Here is a 17,762-nt window from a genome sequence, read left to right as displayed (position 1 = left end):
TCTTACCTACAACTCCTATGTACCTGGGCTTAGAAGTGTGTGCTACCATATGTGGCTTTTTGTTGAGATAAAATCTTGCTAACTTTTTGTCAAGGCCAACCCTTTGATCTCTATTTCCTAAGTAGCTAGGATAACAGGCATCTGCCACCACACCAAGCTCCTATGTATTTCTTTTTAACCTTTGGTTTTCCAGTGCTCCTAGAATGAATTCAGGGGAAGTTGTTTGCCATGTAAAGCCTTGCTCAGAACTGTAAAATATCATTTGTCTTTTGGTTGAACATGTACAATAATACAAATAGCAAGCCACTATTCTGTTACTGTGACAATCTGCCAGGAATAAGGTAGGGGTAGAATCGTGCCCTAATGGCTATACCACCTGGATGCATTTTAAAGACTTACACATAAGGTCTACTTCAAATGCATAGCTAAACAGGTCCATTGAGTGTTCTCCAGGACTATGGGCACACACACACACACACACACACACACACACACACACACACACACACACACACACACACACACACACACACACACACATACACACATTTATATTATACTTAATATTTTTTAATTTTTTATTGTAAAGATACTATACAGAGAGTTACAGTTACATGAGCAAGGTAATGAGTACACTTCCTATTGAGCATTGTTACCCCCTCCATTGAATTTTTTAAAATATTTTTTTCTTTCTTTTTTTTTGTCAGTCCTGGGGCCTGAACTCTGGGCCTGGGCACTGTCCCTCAGCTCTTCAGCTCAAGGCTCGCGCTCTACCACTTGAGCTACAGCACCACTTCTGGCTTTTTCTGCTTATGTTGTGCTGAGGAATTGAACCCAGGGCCTCATGCATGCAAGGCAAACACTCTACCACTGAGCCCCACTGTTGTGAAATGAATGTTGTGGCTCCTTCAAACTTATATGTTGGATCCTCAGTCCCTCAATATGATAGTATTTGAAGACAAGGCCTTCGAAAAATAGTTATATGAGGTCAGGAAGGGCTCTCATCATAGCATTATGATTTGATAAGACACACCAGACAGCTTGCCTGCCATCAGCAAGCCAGGAAGAGGGCCTTCAACAAGAGCTAAGTCACCCAGCCTCCAAAGCTGTGAGAAATAAATACTGTTTAAGCTACCTAGTTTACGATACTTTGTTATAGAAGCTCAGGCTAAGACCCTAATCTGGTCCCTGATTTTCCCCTTGCTGAGTAGCCAGTCATACCCACATGAATGAAGAATATACAGACAACAAGCAATTATGTGTTAAATGAGTAAAGGAGACAATAAATACTAAGAAAGTTCAAAGGAGGTGAAAAGCCTAAAGCAAGGAGCAATTTGGGGGAAGATTAAAGAATCATCTAACTGTAAGGCTAATGAGTATTTATCTTGGAAAATATGGTTTACAACCAGTAATGAGTTATATCAATGTACTGAACTACTGCATCTTAAAAATAAAAATAAATTGCAAAACAAAATTACAGAATGTATTGCTCATAGAGTAATACACACCCTGCCAGTCCAGGTATTTGATTTCAGGGCCTTGTGCTTGCTCAGTTGGTGATCTATCACTTGAGCCATGCCTGCAACACTGCTCTTAACTGGTTATTTTAGAAAGTCTCACAGCTTTTCTTCCCAAGCTAATTTCAAATTATGACCCTCTAGATCGCAGCCTCCTTAGCAACTAGGATTACAGGCATGACAGCTAGATTGAGAGGTAGATTTATTTTTTTGTGTGTGTCTGTTGGTCCTAGGGCTCGAACTTGAGGGCTTGGACATTGTCCTTGAGCTTTTTTGTTCAAGGTTAATGCTTTATTGCTTAATCCACATCTCTACTTCTGGCTTTTTGCTGATTAATTGGAGATAAGAGTCTCACAGACTTTCCTGCCAAGTCTGGCTTTGAACCATGATCCTTAGATCTCAGCCTCCTGAGTAATTAAGATTACAGGTGTGAGCCATTGGCACCTGACAAGTGGTAGATTTCTTAATGTAGGTCACAGTCAAACCAAAAGCCATTGATCTAGCTCAGTGCCCTCATCTCATTTGTTTGTTTGGATTTTTTTGGTCGGTTGTGGGGCTTAAACTCTGGGCTTAGGTGCTGTCCTTACTCAAGCCGAGTGCTCTACCACTTGAGCCACAGTGGCACTTCTGGTTTTCTAGTGGTTTATTGGAGATAAGAGTCTCATGGACTTTCCTGCAGGGACTGGCCTTGAACTGTGATCCTCAGATCTCAGCCTCCTGAGTAGCTAGGATTACAGGCATGAGCCACCGACACCCAGCGTTATCTTATATTTTTATTGTTAAAATTATCACATGAGTAATAGTTGGAAAGTGCTTCTTTTTAAAATTAAACCTTTAGGGAAAAATGATAATTTCTATGAATAATTAGCTTTTTCAAAAGTAACAAACAGCCTGGTGGATATCTTTCCAGAATTTTTGCTATGATTTCACATATATATATATATATATATATATATATATATATATATATATATATATATATACCTATACATGACCTGTGTATGACCTAAAGAAATAACATGGTATTATTTAATGAATTTTTATACTTTTGTAGGGAGGTCAATCAAATTTCCAAACAGAACATTTGAATTAGAACACTTAAGTAACTGTTTATAAAGATACAGATATGTATGGAATTGCAGAGATTAGTTGGGAATCAATTCAAGAGTTTTAAGTGGAGCAATAGAAAATCAGAGTTAGAGACTTAAGGTATACTCTATTTCGTGGAGAAGTTTGGAGGAGCAAAGAAGAGTAATCCAAGAAGAGAAGATGGGGGCGTCAAGTGCAGCTGAGCAATGGAGGTAAACAGATGTGAGCTGTTGCAGGATTTATTTTGGAGATTAAATCAATAGTACTGAGAAATGGATTAGGTGGAAGTATAGTAGGCAGAAAGGAGCTAAAAAAAAAGATAATGAAGTGTTCAAGAAGAGAAACAGGTAAGCCAAGAGGCCAAAAGGATCAGGGAGAGATAAAAAGCTTGAAGAAATTAGACCTGGTGCCAGTGGCTCATGCCTATAATCCTAGCTGCTCAGGAGGCCAAGATTAGAGCATCACAGTTCAAAGCCAACCAGGCAGAAAGTTTCTGAGACTCTTATCTCCAATTAACCACCAAAAAATCTGGAAGTAGAGCTGTCGATCAAGTGGTAGAGCCCTAGCCTTGTTCAATAAAAGCTAAGGGACAGCACCTAGGCTCTGAGTTCAAATCCTAGAGCCCATATAAAAACAGGTTATAGAAATTATTTAAGATGTTTGCAGTAGGGCCTCCATAGACCTGTCCTTCAAAATCTTGTGTTGTGAGAGTTGCAGTGGTTACAGAGTTTTCTTTCTATTGATAGGGTCTGGGCCATTTAGTGTGTGTGTGTGTGTGTGTGTGTGTGTGTGTGTGTGTGTGTGTGTGTGTGTGTGTGTGTGTGTGTGTGTGTGCACGCGCGTGTGCGTGTGTGTGTGTGTGTGTGTGTGTGTGTATACCAGGGCTTGAAAACTGAGGGCCTTGAGATCTACTCAGAACCTTGAACTTTCACGCAGCTTTCTTGCTCAAAGCCAGGACTTTACTACTTGAGCTAGGCATTCAATCCAGAAGTTTGCTGGTTAATTAGAGATTGTCTCACCAATTTTCTTCCTGGGCGGCTGGCTTTGTACAGTGCTTCTCCAGGCCTCAGCCTTCTCTACTGCAGTGAGTAACCAACAACCAGCTGGGTCTAGGCTATTTCTGCCAATTCTGCATATTCAGTTTCACCAATATGTCAGCTTGCCATAAAACTTGAGTAGTCCAGAAGGATAGCCTGAATGGGAATATGGAGAAGGAATAGACACTGGAAATCTAATAGCAAAATACTGAGTTTGAAAATACATTGCTGAGGATACATGTAGTAGCAGATAAAATACCAACCATATTTGAGCTTATTTGGAGATAATAATAGAACTAAAACATAAGATTCAGAAGTTCCACAGGCTAAGCTGCCTAAGAATCAGACTCTAAGACTGAGATTAGCATATAGAAGATGTATAAGGGCATGCTCTTGGCATAGAGAAGGAAGAATAGAGCAGATGTCAATATTAAGTTGTGATGCAGTCTCAGTGAAGACTCAACGAAATGTCTAAAGCCAACTTCCCACTTGTCCCAAGCTGGAGGGAAGAAGAGAAGAGCATTTACAGCTCCATGTTAATCAGCCATTAGAAGTTGCTACCCTGGAAATGGATTAGGACCTTGAGGGCAGAAGCTCTTTTCAACCAGGATGTTCCCATGGAAATGAAGGGCTGACATCTATCTATTGGCAAAAGTTCTAACAGCTAAGAAAACAAGTCCTTTATTCCTGAAAGGGTGGAACATCAGACCCAAGACTTGAGACATCATTTACTCTAAGAGTTGGAAGCTGAGATTCCAAGGAGATGGAATGCTTCACACATAGAATAAAGGGCTTCTGACCCCCACAATATCACACCATGGCACTACTTCAGGGTTTGAAGCAAGCTAGGCAAGAAAGATCTTGAAACTTATCTCCAATTAGCCACCAAAAAGCAGGAAGTAGAGCTATGACTCAGGTGGTACAGTGCTAGCCCTGGCAACAAAAAGCTAAGGAACAGTGCTCAGGCCCAGAGATCAAGTCCCAGACTGGCACAAGATTAAAATTTCTCACAGCTAAGGCCTACAGATTAGGAGAAGATCTTTACTAGCTACACATTTGACAAGGGCCTAATATCCAGAGTATACAAGAGCTCAAGAAACTAAAACCTCTGAAAATCAATAACCTAATTAATAAATGGACAATAAATACATGAGGAAATGCTCAGTATTCCTGGACATAAAGGTAATGCAAATCAAAACAACATTAAGATTCCATCTCACTACAGTAAGATTGGTCAGCATTGAGAATACAAACAATAACAAATGCTGGTGAGGATGTAAGGGAAAAATAAACATATTATATTGTTGGTGGGCATGTAAACTAGTACAACCCCTCTGGAAGGCATTGTGGAGATTGCTCAAAAATATAAACATAGAACTATCCTATAAGCCAGTGATACCACTTTAGGGCATCTATCCAGGGCATCAGAAGTCAGGATATGATAAAGACAATTGCACAACTATGTTCATTGCCAATAGCCAAGTTATAGAAACAGTCCAGATGTTGTATAACAGATGAGTGCAGATCAAGAAAATGTGGTACATACATACAATGGAATTTTACTCATCCATCAGAAATAATAATATTATGTCATTTACAGGGAAATGGATAAACCTAGAAAAGTTTACATTAAGTGAAATGACTCAGAAAGACAAATAACACATATTTTCTCTCATATGTGGAAACTAGATCTAAAATATAAACATACATGATAGCATATGCAGAGTTGTATGGATATACACAGACTGACTAAAGGAAAGTACACTTAAGGGAGGAATCCAAAAGTGTAACTCTTTTGAACAACTGATAAAGTGTTTAACAAAAGAGTACCAGGAGGAGGGCACTGGTGACTTATACCTGTAATCCCAACTACTCATGAGGCTGATGAGATCTGAGGATTACAGTTCACAGCTCAGGCAGTAAAGTCCATGAGACTCTGTCCTCCAATTTACTACCAGAAAACTGGAATTGGCACTGCGGTTTGAAGTGGTAGGGCGCTAGCCTTGAGCAAAAAGAGCTCAGGGATATCACCCAGGCCCGATCAAGACCCAGGACCAACAAAAATAAAAAAAAATAAAAAAAAAAAAAGAATACTAGGAGCAGGAACATGTTTTTTGGGGGTGTGCAAAGAGGGGAGTATATGAATGGAGAGAGGAAGGGGAAAGAAATGTAGTTATTGTATTCAATGTACATTATATAAATAATGAACTACATAACGAGAGTAGATGGGGAAAATAAGGGAATTGAAAAAAGAAGGATATTTTAAAAAGGTTTATCTGGATTGGGATGGTGGCTTGGTGGAATTTTTTTTTTTTGTCGGTCGTGGGGCTTGAACTCTGGGCTTGGGCGCTGTCCCTCAGCTCTTCAGCTCAAGGCTAGCGCTCTACCACGTGAGCTACAGCGCCACTTCCAGTTTTCTGAGTGTTTAATGGAGATAAGAGTTTCACGGACTTTCCTGGCGGCATGGCTTTGAACCGTGATCCTCAGATCTCAGCCTCCTGAGTAGCTAGGATTACAGGCGTGAGCCACTGGTGCCCAGCTTGGTGGCATTTTTTTAATTTTTATTTCCTTGTAAAGATGTTGTACAGTGAGGATACAGTTATATTTTTTAACTAAAAAAACCTGTGGTTTTAAAGTTGTTTTTTTTAATCTTCAGTTTCTTTCTAATCCTTTGAGAGTTTTGAAAAATGGAATTGGGTTCTAGTTGCATAATTAGAACAATCTGTTCCACTTATCTGACTGTTCATCAAGTTTAAAATCTTGGTTGATATTGAGGTCAACATTAAGGAAAAAAATTCTAACATACTGTCTTATGAATATCACTGTTGCATTAGTTCCTCCTTGGTTCTTTGTCTCACCATTTTGTTGTTCCCCTTCCCTTCCCTAATTAAGATAAACATATATGCAATACAACTGGGGGAGGGGGGAGAGGGAGAAAAATGAGGGAGGAATAACAAGTTTGAGAAGAAATGTATTCAGTGCCTTACTTATATGTAACTGTAAAATCTGTACATCACCTTGACAATAAAATTAAAATAATAAAAAACAAAAATTCAATTTAAATAAAAAAGAAAAAATATCTAAGAGAAATTCCTCCTCCTTACCCTCAGCATCAAGTGCTGACTGCTGAGACAGTTTACAGGTCTTTAAGGACTTTGAACTCCTGAGTGCAAAGTACGAGGGGTCAGAAATGGACTGTTTGCCATGGTCTCAAAATTTTGGCTAAAAAAAAATGGTAATGAGTATTGGTGGCAAATTATAAAGACACAGCTGCTCTGAGACAATTTTCACTAGTAAAGAGTTCCACTGGGAGCTGCTATCCTTCTTGTTCCTTACCACAAATCCAGCATGGAGGATGTAGAGAGAATTTAGAGGTCTGATTCTCCTGTCATGTAGTAAGATCACTCCCAGAAGAGTTTAGGACATTAGAGAAGTCCACTTTCATCTACCAGATAGACATCAATTACCAAATATCATTTGCGTGGCAGTGAAAATTGCTTCATAAACATGAATGTCTTAGCTCTATACTGACTAAGTATGTGTCATTGGAAAAGTCACTGCACATCACTGACTCACTGGTAAAAGACAAGGGTTGAAATGATCCATTTCTGGTCTAATCTGTTCTGCTTTGTGTGAATTCAGTACCTAGGTATCTCCCAGAGAAGTCCAGTTTCCTCCCTTGAAAGTTGATCATGTATGGTAAATCTGGCTGACACTTATTGAGCCTGGTACTAAGTCCTTCACAAAGAGAGTATGATGAATCTCCTGTATCATTGTTACTAGTTACAAACAGCAGAATCTATTCTAGCTAATTTAATTAAACAGTTGGGTGGGCAAATATTTGAGGTTTGGAGATTTTGTAGAGGAAAGCAGGCTTTGTCTCCACTTATAATAAGAGATTCCTATAGGAGATAGCAAATCTTGGAAGATGATTCAGAAGTTGACATAATCATTTGCAGATGAGATGAGTAACATCAATCCTGATTGCACATGTCAAAGACCCAGCTTTGCAGAAGTATAGGTCCCTGTCACAATTATACAAGTCACTTACTCACGGTCCTGATGTTTCCCAGTCCATGAGAGATGGAAATATGGATCTGATGTTTTCCTCAGATGCAAGCTGGGAACGGATTCAGCACTTGAGGGTAAAAAGTGGCTGCCTTTCTCTTTGCGTGAGAAAGGCATGTCCATAAAGGGAACTTTGTCCAGGTTTAAGTAATCCAAGTTATAGAAACAGCCAAGACGGCAGAGACTCCACTGAGCAGAACTCAAGGCTTCTGATATGCATACAGAACTTTGAAAACCCTGTGGGGCTGAGGAATAATCTTGAGGCTCTTTAGCACCACCAGAAATGTTCTATCTAAAAGCAAAGGAACACTGAGTAAATAGCCTGGACCCTAATCAGTTACAGATCATTAACAAGTGAAAATAATAACTCCTGTGAGATAAGCCACTACTTGATGTGGATTGTCTCATTTCATGCTCACAAAATCCCTTTTTAGGCAAAACATATTAGCTTTGTTTAAGGTAAGCCATTTATTATCCCCATTTTGAGGATCAAACTAGGAATCAGATATGTCATTTAAATTTCTCAAGGCCAGAAAGTAAGTGGCAGAATGGGATTTTGAACTTGGGGCATCTGACTAGAGAAGCCTGATCTATAACTTTTCCCTTTCCTTTAGAAACCACAATGTAGAAGCCCAGTTCATAACGCACTGCTCTGTTCTACCCAACCAGTTAGTTTGACCTCCTGCCCTGGGAATTTTTAAAAAGTAGTGTGTTCTATTATGATTATAACAATGAACATACACACTAGCTGTGAACAGGGTTTCCTTTTCTCCATGTCCTTGCCAATATTTGTTATCTTTTTTGTTGTCTTTTTGATGAAATCCCTCTTAAAGGTATGAGGTGATACTTGATAGTGGTTTTGATCTGTATATCCTAGAGTACTAGTGATGTTGAATATTGTTTCATGTGTGTGTTAGTCATATACTCAAGGACAGAAAGTTTCAGTTAGACAAGGGAAATAAACGTATCTATTATACTGCATGTGACTACAATTAATAATAATGTGTTATATAATTGAAAATTGCTAGTAGAATAGGTTTTAAGTATTCTCACCATAAAAAAATAAGTAAAGGATACATTAATTTGATTTATATATTTTTTATTGTTTACATATACTAAAACATGTTACATGTCATAAATATATAAACTTTTTAAAGGTACATTTAAAAAATGATGCCAGTTTATAAAATTATCTCTTTGTTGCTTTGTATGTCCCTCCCCCACAGTATAACCCCTGCTTTCACTATATTTGATGTCAGTGTAACTTGTGGAGGAGATGGGGAAAAACCAGTTGTTTAAGGATACAGGTGGACCTGTTGCAACAATGAGAAGTACAAGTTGTCATGTCCAAAACGAGCTTTACAACGTCGGTGCGGGGGGGGGGGGGGGGAATGGGGGGGAGGAGAAGGATTGGGATTGTGGGGGAGGGGGGAGGCTGGGAAGGGATGTGAAGGGTGGATGTGAAGGGTAAACAAAGGAGGAGGCTGCAATGCTTGGTAAGAAATGTACGCATTATCCTGCCCATATAATTGTAACTCCTCTGTACAGTATGTTCACAAATAAAATTAAATTAAATTTTAAAAAATGATGCCAGGCACTGGTGGCTCATGCATGTAATCCTACCTACTCAGGAGGCTGTGATCTGGGATCCAAACTGGGAAAGACCATCACTGAGACTCTATATCTTCAATTACCCACCAAAAAGCTGGAAGTAGAGTTGTGGCTCAAGTGATAGATTGCTAGCCTTCAGCACAAAAAGTCAGGGACAGTGCCCAAGCCCTGAGTTCAAGCCCCAGGACTGGCAGCAAAAAAAATTTTTAATGGTGTAAACAGCAGACATGTTGCTGCTTAGAAATGAGTAGCTCAGAGCCAAATTTTGTGTTTCTCAACTGATTCACTTCATTGCCCCCTCTTCCTACAAGAGTTGGCATCAGTACGTCTTGCTTGATTATACAAACTACTTGCTCTCACTATCTAAATGTTGCCTCTCTATAAAACAAAAGAATGGGACTAATGTGTCTACTTTGAAGGTCCTTCCAAATTCTAAAATATTGTACGTCTATGTTCTAACACTGGGCTATGCTCTTGGGTCTATCAGACTAATGGTTCAGGTCAGCACAGTCATCTATCCTCAGACATGCAAACCAGAAAGTCTATGACTATGATATGGTTACTTCTGTTCAGATACTGGCACTCACAAAGCATACTCCATCAACACCAGGGCAGAGGAAGGAATAAGGGGAGGAAAAATCTGAATTCTAGTAAATGAACAGATTTCTACTTTTGTGAGGATTAATTAAAAATTCCTTAAATCTGGGCGCCAGTGGCTCACACCTATAATCCTAGCTACTAAGGAGGCTGAGATCTGAGGATCATGGTTCAAAGCCAACCTGGACAGAAATGTCTGTGAGACTCTTATCTCCAATTAACCACTAGAAAACTGGAAGTGGTGCTGTGGCTCAAGCAGTAGAGCACTCACCTTGAGCTGAAGAGGGTAGGGATAGCACCCAAGTCCAGAGTTCAAGCCCTACAACCGACCGAAAAAAAAAAATCCTTTAAAGTGTTAGTGAAACATATTCTAAAGCATGTAAGAAAAGATTAACCTAAGTGAATTTTCTGTCCAAGGGAGAAGCAAAGATGGTGAAAGATGGAAAGGTCTTCAGAGTGGTTCAAGAGAACTGCTGGAATCCAGAAGTTCGTATTAGAGAAATGGATCAAAAAGGTACTTACAATAAGGAAGGTTATCAATATTTGCCTTTACTGAATAAGCAATATCTTCCCTTAAAGGCTATTGACTATTTGGAGTGAGTTACCTGATGACAACTTACCTTTGCAAGCCAGCTGCTCTGACTTCACTAGGGAAAGAACCTTTAAAACAGTGTCCTAAGAGTATAGATTTATTTTTATTTATTTATTTATTTTGTCTGTCATTGGGGCTGAACTCTGGGCCTGGGCGCTGTTCTCCAGCTCTTCAGCTCAGGCAAGTGCTCTACACTTGAACCACAGCACCACTTTTGGTTTTCTGGTGGTTTATTTGAGATAAGGGCAGTCTTTCCTGCCCAGGCTGACTTTGAATTGTGATCCTCAGATCTCATCCTCCTGAGTAGCTAGGATTACAGGCATGAGCCATGGTGCCCAGCTTGAACTAAAATATTTTAAGATCAGTTATACCTGTTTAAAAATAGAATGCTATATCACCAAAAAAGATAATGGCATTTTATTATTTTAAGGATTTTTTAGTTCAAGTTCATAGTATTTTCTTATTATCGAATCAATTAAAACAATAAAATCAGAACTGATAGATTAAGGATGTCAGTTTTATCTGCCTGCTTAGCTAGACTTTGGATCCAGTTTCTTTCTGTAGTTTATCTCAGGGCACCATATACAGAACATCGTCATTGACACACATTAGTAGTGGGAAAGAAGAAAACAGTTTGTTAAGAAGTTAATCATGTATCTCAGAAATGCTTATGATAAAAACAATTCCAAAGTTTGAACTAAAACCAAATAATTCATTCACACATACAAAACAGCAGATTATAACTAACTACCACCTTTCTAATCAATGATAATTTTTGTGCATGTACCAGTACTGGAGCTTGAACTAAGGGCTTAGGCACTGTCCCTTAGCTCTTTCACTCAAAGCTGGTGTTCTACCACTTGAGCTCTAGTTCTGGCTTTTGCTTAATTGGAGTCTCAAGAACTTTCCTGACCAGGCTAGCTTCAAACCACCATCCCCAGATCTCAGCTTTCTGAGTAGCTAGGATTAAATACATGAGCCACCAGCGCCTTCTTTAAAAACAATTTTATAAGTTCAGTTATATATCCAAGAGATAGCAGGAGACTTCATTTAATTCCAAGGTCTTCAAAAAAGGCATCAACTTGGCAGGCCCAAAATGAGTAGGTGTGCAATAAAAATTTGGTGTCAGATATCTCTGTCCAAATATTGAGTGTGCTTGCCCTCTCTCTCTCTGATTGACTGCTTTTTGTAGTACCAGGTTGAAGTCATTCATACTTGCCAGGCAGATAATCTGCATTTGGTCATGCCTCCAGCACTTTCTATTCTGGCTTTTTTTTTTTTTTTGGTCAGTCGTGGGGCCTGAACTCTGGGCCTGGGCACTGTCCCACAGCTCTTCAGTTCAATGTTAGCACTCTACCACTTGAGCCACAGTGCCACTTCCAGCTTTTTCTGCTTATGTGGTGCTGAGGAATTGAACCCAGGGCCTCATGCATGCAAGGCAAGCACTCTACCACTGAGCCACCTTCCCAGCCTTCTGGCTATTTTTGATAAGAGGTCTTGAAGGATCTGGACCACAATCTTCTTATTCATACTTTCTCCTGTAACTGAGATGACAGGCATGTGCCACCACATTCCAGAGGTCTCAAGAACATTTTTTGCCTGGAGATGGGCCTAAAACTGCAATCCTCCTGAGCACAGCCTCCCTTATAGCTAGGATGACAGTTGTGAACCATCACATCCAGCTATTAGTTGAGATGGGGTATCTCAGGAACTTTTTGCCCAGGGTGGCCTCAAACTGAGATCCTCACAATCAATCTCTGCCTCTCTAGTAATTAGGATTATTATAGGCATGAGAAACTGTCATATGGCAGCTTTATATATTTTTACCAATTAAAAAACACACTTAAGTTACAATCAAGGGGAACTTTTCAGAAGGCCTGAATCACTCAGTGGACCATTCCACAAAAACATAGTACATGTACCCATGTTCTAAGAGTATTATGAGATGGGAGGGGTGCTGAGAACATGCTTCCTACATCTACAATAAAGAGGTTTTGACAGCAAGGATCCATCCTCTCAAGGAGAAAACTAGTGGGAAAGGGTCTTGGCTGGCTGATGTTGAAATAAAGTCATCGAGTCTTTCCTTTTGCTTTTGTTGTGTGCTTCATTCCATGGCTGTTTGCAAGTGAGCTACTAATCTTCATTGAGCATTTGGTTTATGCACAATTCTATTCACCTAACGTGTATTAACCCAGGTAATCCCTACAGCAACTTCAGAAGGTATTCCCTTGAAGATAAGAGATATTTTTGACTTCTTGGATTCTGGCTTTTAAAAACTCAAGATCACATTCTGAGTATTCTAGACCTTGAGGCTTCATCCAGGTTGACATAGGAGATGAATTAATTAGTGGGAGCTAAGATAAAACTTTGTCATGCAGCCGGGCGCTGGTGGCTCACGCCTGTAATCCTAGCTACTGAGGAGGCTGAGATCTGTGGATCATGGTTCAAAGCAGCCAGGCAGGAAAGTCTGTGAAACTCTTATCTCCAATAAACCTTCAGAAAACCAGAAGTGGTGCTGTGGCTCAAGCGGTAGAGTGCTCGTGTTGAGCTGAATAGCGCAGGGACAGCGCACAGGCCCAGAGTTCAAGCCCCACGACTGACAAAAAAAAAAAAAGAAAGAAAGAAAACTTTGTTGTGCATGACCTAAGATAGAAAGCCCTGAAAAAAAAATCATGGAAAAACGTCTGACTTAAAGAAAACTTCACAGAAAGGAAGAGTAGACCCTTGGAAAATGGAGTCAACTCATTGTTTTTGTTGTTTTGTTTTCGATGGTACTGGGATTTGACCTCAAGGTCTGTGCTTGGTTAGGTAAGTGCTGTTATTACTTTAGCGGCATTTCCCATCCCTTTTTGCTTTTGCTTTTGTTACTTTCCAAATAGGATCTCATGGTTTTATTCAGGCTGGCCTGGACTGTGATCCTCCAAATTTCCAGCTAAAACCAGTTAGGATCACAGGCATGAGTTATTGCACACAGCATTTGTTTTTCTTAAATGATCTCATCTCTGCCCAGCTTTTACCTCTTTCCAAAGAACCTGAGGCTGAGGCTGGCAGATGAGGGAGGCATGGGAGAGAGCCTGAGGGAGGGGATATAGGGAGGAGGAGAAGCGGGGAGGGCAGAAAGAAGATACAGTGGAGATTTGCTGGCTTCTTGCCCTGGGGAAGGCAGGAATACTTGGGCTATTCTTCTTATAGCTTTGCCTTTTTTTTTTTTATATATACCTAGGAGTAACCGTGCAAGCTCTTTCTACGGTTCCCATCATGTTTAGCTACTGGGTGAGTGTGAAACCTCAAACCATTTCCTTGGTGCTAAAGACTCATGTCACCAGATCATCAAAAAATAGGCGAGTCTTGACATTGGTTCCACCTACAGCCCCTCTTCCTTTCAAATAGCACCAGCATCCTCTCCCAGGTTGTCTTAGTCATGTCCTTACACTAGTACAATAGCTAATATGTCTCTATTGAACATGCAGTATAGTTCTAATGGACAGCGCTGTTTTGGCCCCACCTTTAGCCTCACCAGAACTTACTTATCTAACCACTCATTCCTTCAATGTCTTGCTGAGGAACTGACAAGCCAACTTGTTCTGAAGTGAGGATAATTTTGAAAAGGGATAATAATGGCCTAATATGTTACCTCTTCCAAAGAAATACGGATTCAAGGGAGGGTTCTGAACACCCTCTCTACAACTGACTAAATCTCAAACAGTGAAAGTGCTTTCAGGCATGAATTTGAGTCAGTAGAGGGAAATTCTTGCACAGAGCTGAGGGTGTGCAAAGTAGCTGCCCAACCTAGCAGTCTCTTCTGTCCTGGTTTAAGAAGCCATGAAAATACCCCCTATTCACTTCTCCTACCAGCCCTTCTCTGTCACTTAGAGTCACTACTTAAGACAAAATCTCTTTAAGATGGTAGTATGCCTGAACTTAAAAAATTGGATATAACTCTGAACGGACCACCAGGATTGCAGGAGAGTACCAGATTCCTTGAAGTGAGTGTTGCTGAAAGGAGAAGTAGCCATGAAGGGGAGCTAAAAGCAAATTTAATTTGCCTCAAAGGCTAGCCCTCAGTGTTACAGCCAAAAGAAGGATGGGGAAGATAGACAGGGACAGGATAGTTCTATGACCAGGTCTCTCATCCCTTGGGGAGGTAAGGAGACTTAATTGTGGCTTCATGTACTGGGCAAGACCTAGTTGGGAAGGCCTTCAAGATCCATTTGCTCCTGCTGGTGGCCTCTCCTCACTCCATCTCTCAGATGGAGTGACCCAGTAATTAGGATATGAGGTCTAATAATTCTGGCTTTAATTTTTCTGACCAGAAGTATATTGGCAGTTTGATTATACAGACGTTGGGTCTTCTGGGGCCAGAAACTATGCTTCAGTTTCTTGAGAAGTAAAGTTATTGAGCAGAATATTTCAGCCAAGAAGAGAGATTGTTCAGAGTGAATGTCTAAAAAACTAGATTTTAATGATGTGGATTTTACCCCCTGCCCTATTTCACCAGGCCAAACCTCAGGACACTTTGGACCTATGTCAGCTTTTAAACAATGACCTAGCTGCCACTGTAGCGAGCCACCCTCGGAGGTTTGTGGGTCTAGGGACATTGCCTATGCAAGCCCCTGAGCTGGCAGTCAAGGAGATGGAGCGTTGTGTAAAGGAGCTGGGATTTCCAGGGGTCCAGATTGGCTCCCACATCAACACCTGGGACCTGAATGAACAAGAACTCTTCCCTGTCTATGCAGTGAGTACACCACTGTGGCTCAGCCAACATGTAGCCATAGAAAACATAGTGTACCCAGCAATAGTGTAGGTGCTGGTGAGAAGATGAAGGTACCATCCCACTGAGTAGGTAGATAAAAGTACTGATGGCACCCATGGCACCATGGCCTATAATTCTAGCTACTCAGGAGGCTGAAACCTGAGGGTCATGGTTCAAAGCCAGCCTGGGCAGGAATCTCCATAATACTTTTATATTCAATAAACTATTAAAAACAGCCTGAAATGGCACTGTGGCTCAAGTGGTAGAGCACTTACCTTGAGCAAAATAAGTGCAGAGATAACACCCAGGCCCAGGGACCAGCAAAAAACAAACAAACAAAAGCAAAAAAAAAAAAAATACATTGCTTTAGATGCAGGTAAGAAGAAATCTCCTACCTAAACTCCCCTGAAAAAGGAAGGGGCCATTACCTCAATGAGGGGTGTCAGAAGTGTGTCCTAGGCCAGCCCTGAGTTAACTCAGAGATAAAATAGCTCTTCTATCTATGGTTTTGTTTTTCTCTTTTTGTGCCAGTCCTGGGGTGTGAACTCAGGGCCCAGGAGCTGTCCCTTAGCTTTTTGGCTAAAGGCTATCCTTGAGCCACAGCTCTACTTCCAGCTTTTTGGTAGTTAATTGGAGAAAAGAGTCCCATGGGCTCTCCTGTCCAGTCTGGCTTTGAACTGTGATCCTCTGATCTTAGCCTCCTGAGTTGCTAGGATTACAGCTTGAACCACTTTTTCCCCGCTCACAGTTGCTTCCTTTTAATCTTATTTGAAAGCCTAAATGTCACTTTCATCACTGCCATTGTACATAAGAACCATGTTAATGACATTAAAATATATTTTTATTTGGAAAAATACTTAAATGTTTTCAAAACTATAAAATAATTTTGAAGAAATTGTGGAAAGTTACAGGGAAGTATAAAGAGAAAATCATCACCCTGCTACCCAAAGATAAGTGAACACTATTATAATTCATGTCATTAAAAAGATTGCATATATTTGTATTTTAACAAAATTGTGATTTTGTTACATGTGATTTCTTACCCTAATTGACAATTTCCAAATTAAAGGAAAATTATCTTAGTGCATGGTTTTTAAATAATTGAAGCATATTCTGTTGCATAGACACATTTTGACTTATTGAACCAATTCTCTATTAAGAAACTTTTAAAGCCACATAATTTGAAAATGTATAATAAAAATACATAATTTACAGTAATATAAGATGTTTACATCTGATGAAACTAGATGGTTGAGATATGGATGTTTGTTGATCTAATGTTCATACTTTCTATACCTAAAATATAATAAAATATATACTTCAATATTTAGTGCTATCCCTTTCTAAGTACCCTTCTTCAATTCAAGAATTCATCATTTCACATTCTTCTCCACCAGTCTTCCTCTTTCTTTCAGTTCTTTTTATAACATAAATTATTATCCTTGGTAGCAGGATTTAAAATATATAGTTCTTTATCTAAGTTTTTAAAATTTTTCACTTCTTTTCTAGAATTATAATGATATGAAATTGTTTTCTACAATTTTCATTGTAAATGTAAAATCTTCAATAACAAATTAAATATCTGTCTGTGGACTCACTATAGACTTTACTCACTGTCACTTATTCACTTAATATTTATTGAGCTCTAATTACATGTAAAAAAGTGTTTTCCATGTTGGTATCTATGGCAACTGCCCATCAATTGGGGGTTAAATTGCCTCCTAATGACTTGAAAAATTTAATGGTTCCTCTAAATATTGAACTCCCTGAAGCTTATTAGCTACAGTAGCTTAGCTGATGAAGCAAATGTTTGCTAGAAACTTTAATGAGTTTTGAAAAAAGATTTATTTACTTGTGCATTCAAGTTGTTGCAGCACAGTATGAGTGAGACTTCAGCCACAAGTCATTTTATTATTCATTAGAATTAGATTTGTGAATTACTAAAGCGCTTAGAAAGCAGCAGCATCTAGTTGTGGTTCACATAGATGTTTTCATTTGTGGGACTAGCTCAATCCATCAGTCATTTTTATTAGATTGTTTGTTGGGTTGCCAGTTTCTGCAGGATTCAGAAGCACATCCTGTCCCCAGTTCACTCGTGATGTCCAGAGGTTGACAGAACATTTGTTTAGTTAGCAGGGCTTACCTGCCTCACTGCTCTCTAGCTTGCGTCAGTAAGGTGCTCAAACAAATAGGAGGATTTCTCAGAGCCAAAGTTGGCTTTGTTAATTCAAGGCAAGCCTGGTACTGAGGAGCATCTAAATGTCACCCTTATCTCCTACACCTTATCTTCCACACCTCTCTTCTTAGTAAGTAATCCTAATTTACACACTTAGGTCAATATTCAGGTACAAAAAAAAACCCCAACTTTAATACAAGTATGTAGTAGACAGAACACTACTAATGCCTGACTGTCTGGCTCTACTAGCTCTATTGTGTCTCAGCCATAGGTTCTATCTGCCTCAATTCCCTTTCCATAAAACAAGAGAAATAGGAGTAAC

General features: G+C 39.7%; 1 protein-coding gene and 1 long non-coding RNA gene across 7 annotated transcripts in view; one reads left to right on the top strand and one right to left on the bottom strand.

Moving 5' to 3' along the window:
* The window catches only part of LOC138828244 (uncharacterized), a 73,673-nt gene that overhangs the window by 22,940 nt on the left and 32,971 nt on the right, over window positions 1-17,762 (bottom strand). The window lies entirely within an intron of this gene.
* Window positions 1-17,762, top strand: part of Acmsd (aminocarboxymuconate semialdehyde decarboxylase) — a 55,701-nt gene that overhangs the window by 12,093 nt on the left and 25,846 nt on the right. For 4 of the 5 annotated variants that reach the window (XM_070024120.1, XM_070024110.1, XM_070024138.1 and 1 more), the window contains exons 3-5: window positions 10,337-10,433; window positions 13,735-13,784; window positions 15,010-15,246. In XM_070024120.1, coding sequence (XP_069880221.1) covers window positions 10,337-10,433; window positions 13,735-13,784; window positions 15,010-15,246 — 384 coding nt within the window. The remainder of the gene's footprint in view (window positions 1-10,336; window positions 10,434-13,734; window positions 13,785-15,009; window positions 15,247-17,762) is intronic. The other variant, XM_070024148.1, reaches the window with a different exon arrangement.

Source organism: Dipodomys merriami, unplaced genomic scaffold (genome assembly GCF_024711535.1).
Source record: "Dipodomys merriami isolate MVZ:Mamm:240054 unplaced genomic scaffold, mDipMer1.0.p SCAF_1, whole genome shotgun sequence".
Lineage (NCBI taxonomy): Eukaryota > Metazoa > Chordata > Mammalia > Rodentia > Heteromyidae > Dipodomys > Dipodomys merriami.
Note: the sequence above shows the minus strand (reverse complement) of the source record. Positions and strands in the feature narration are given on the sequence as shown.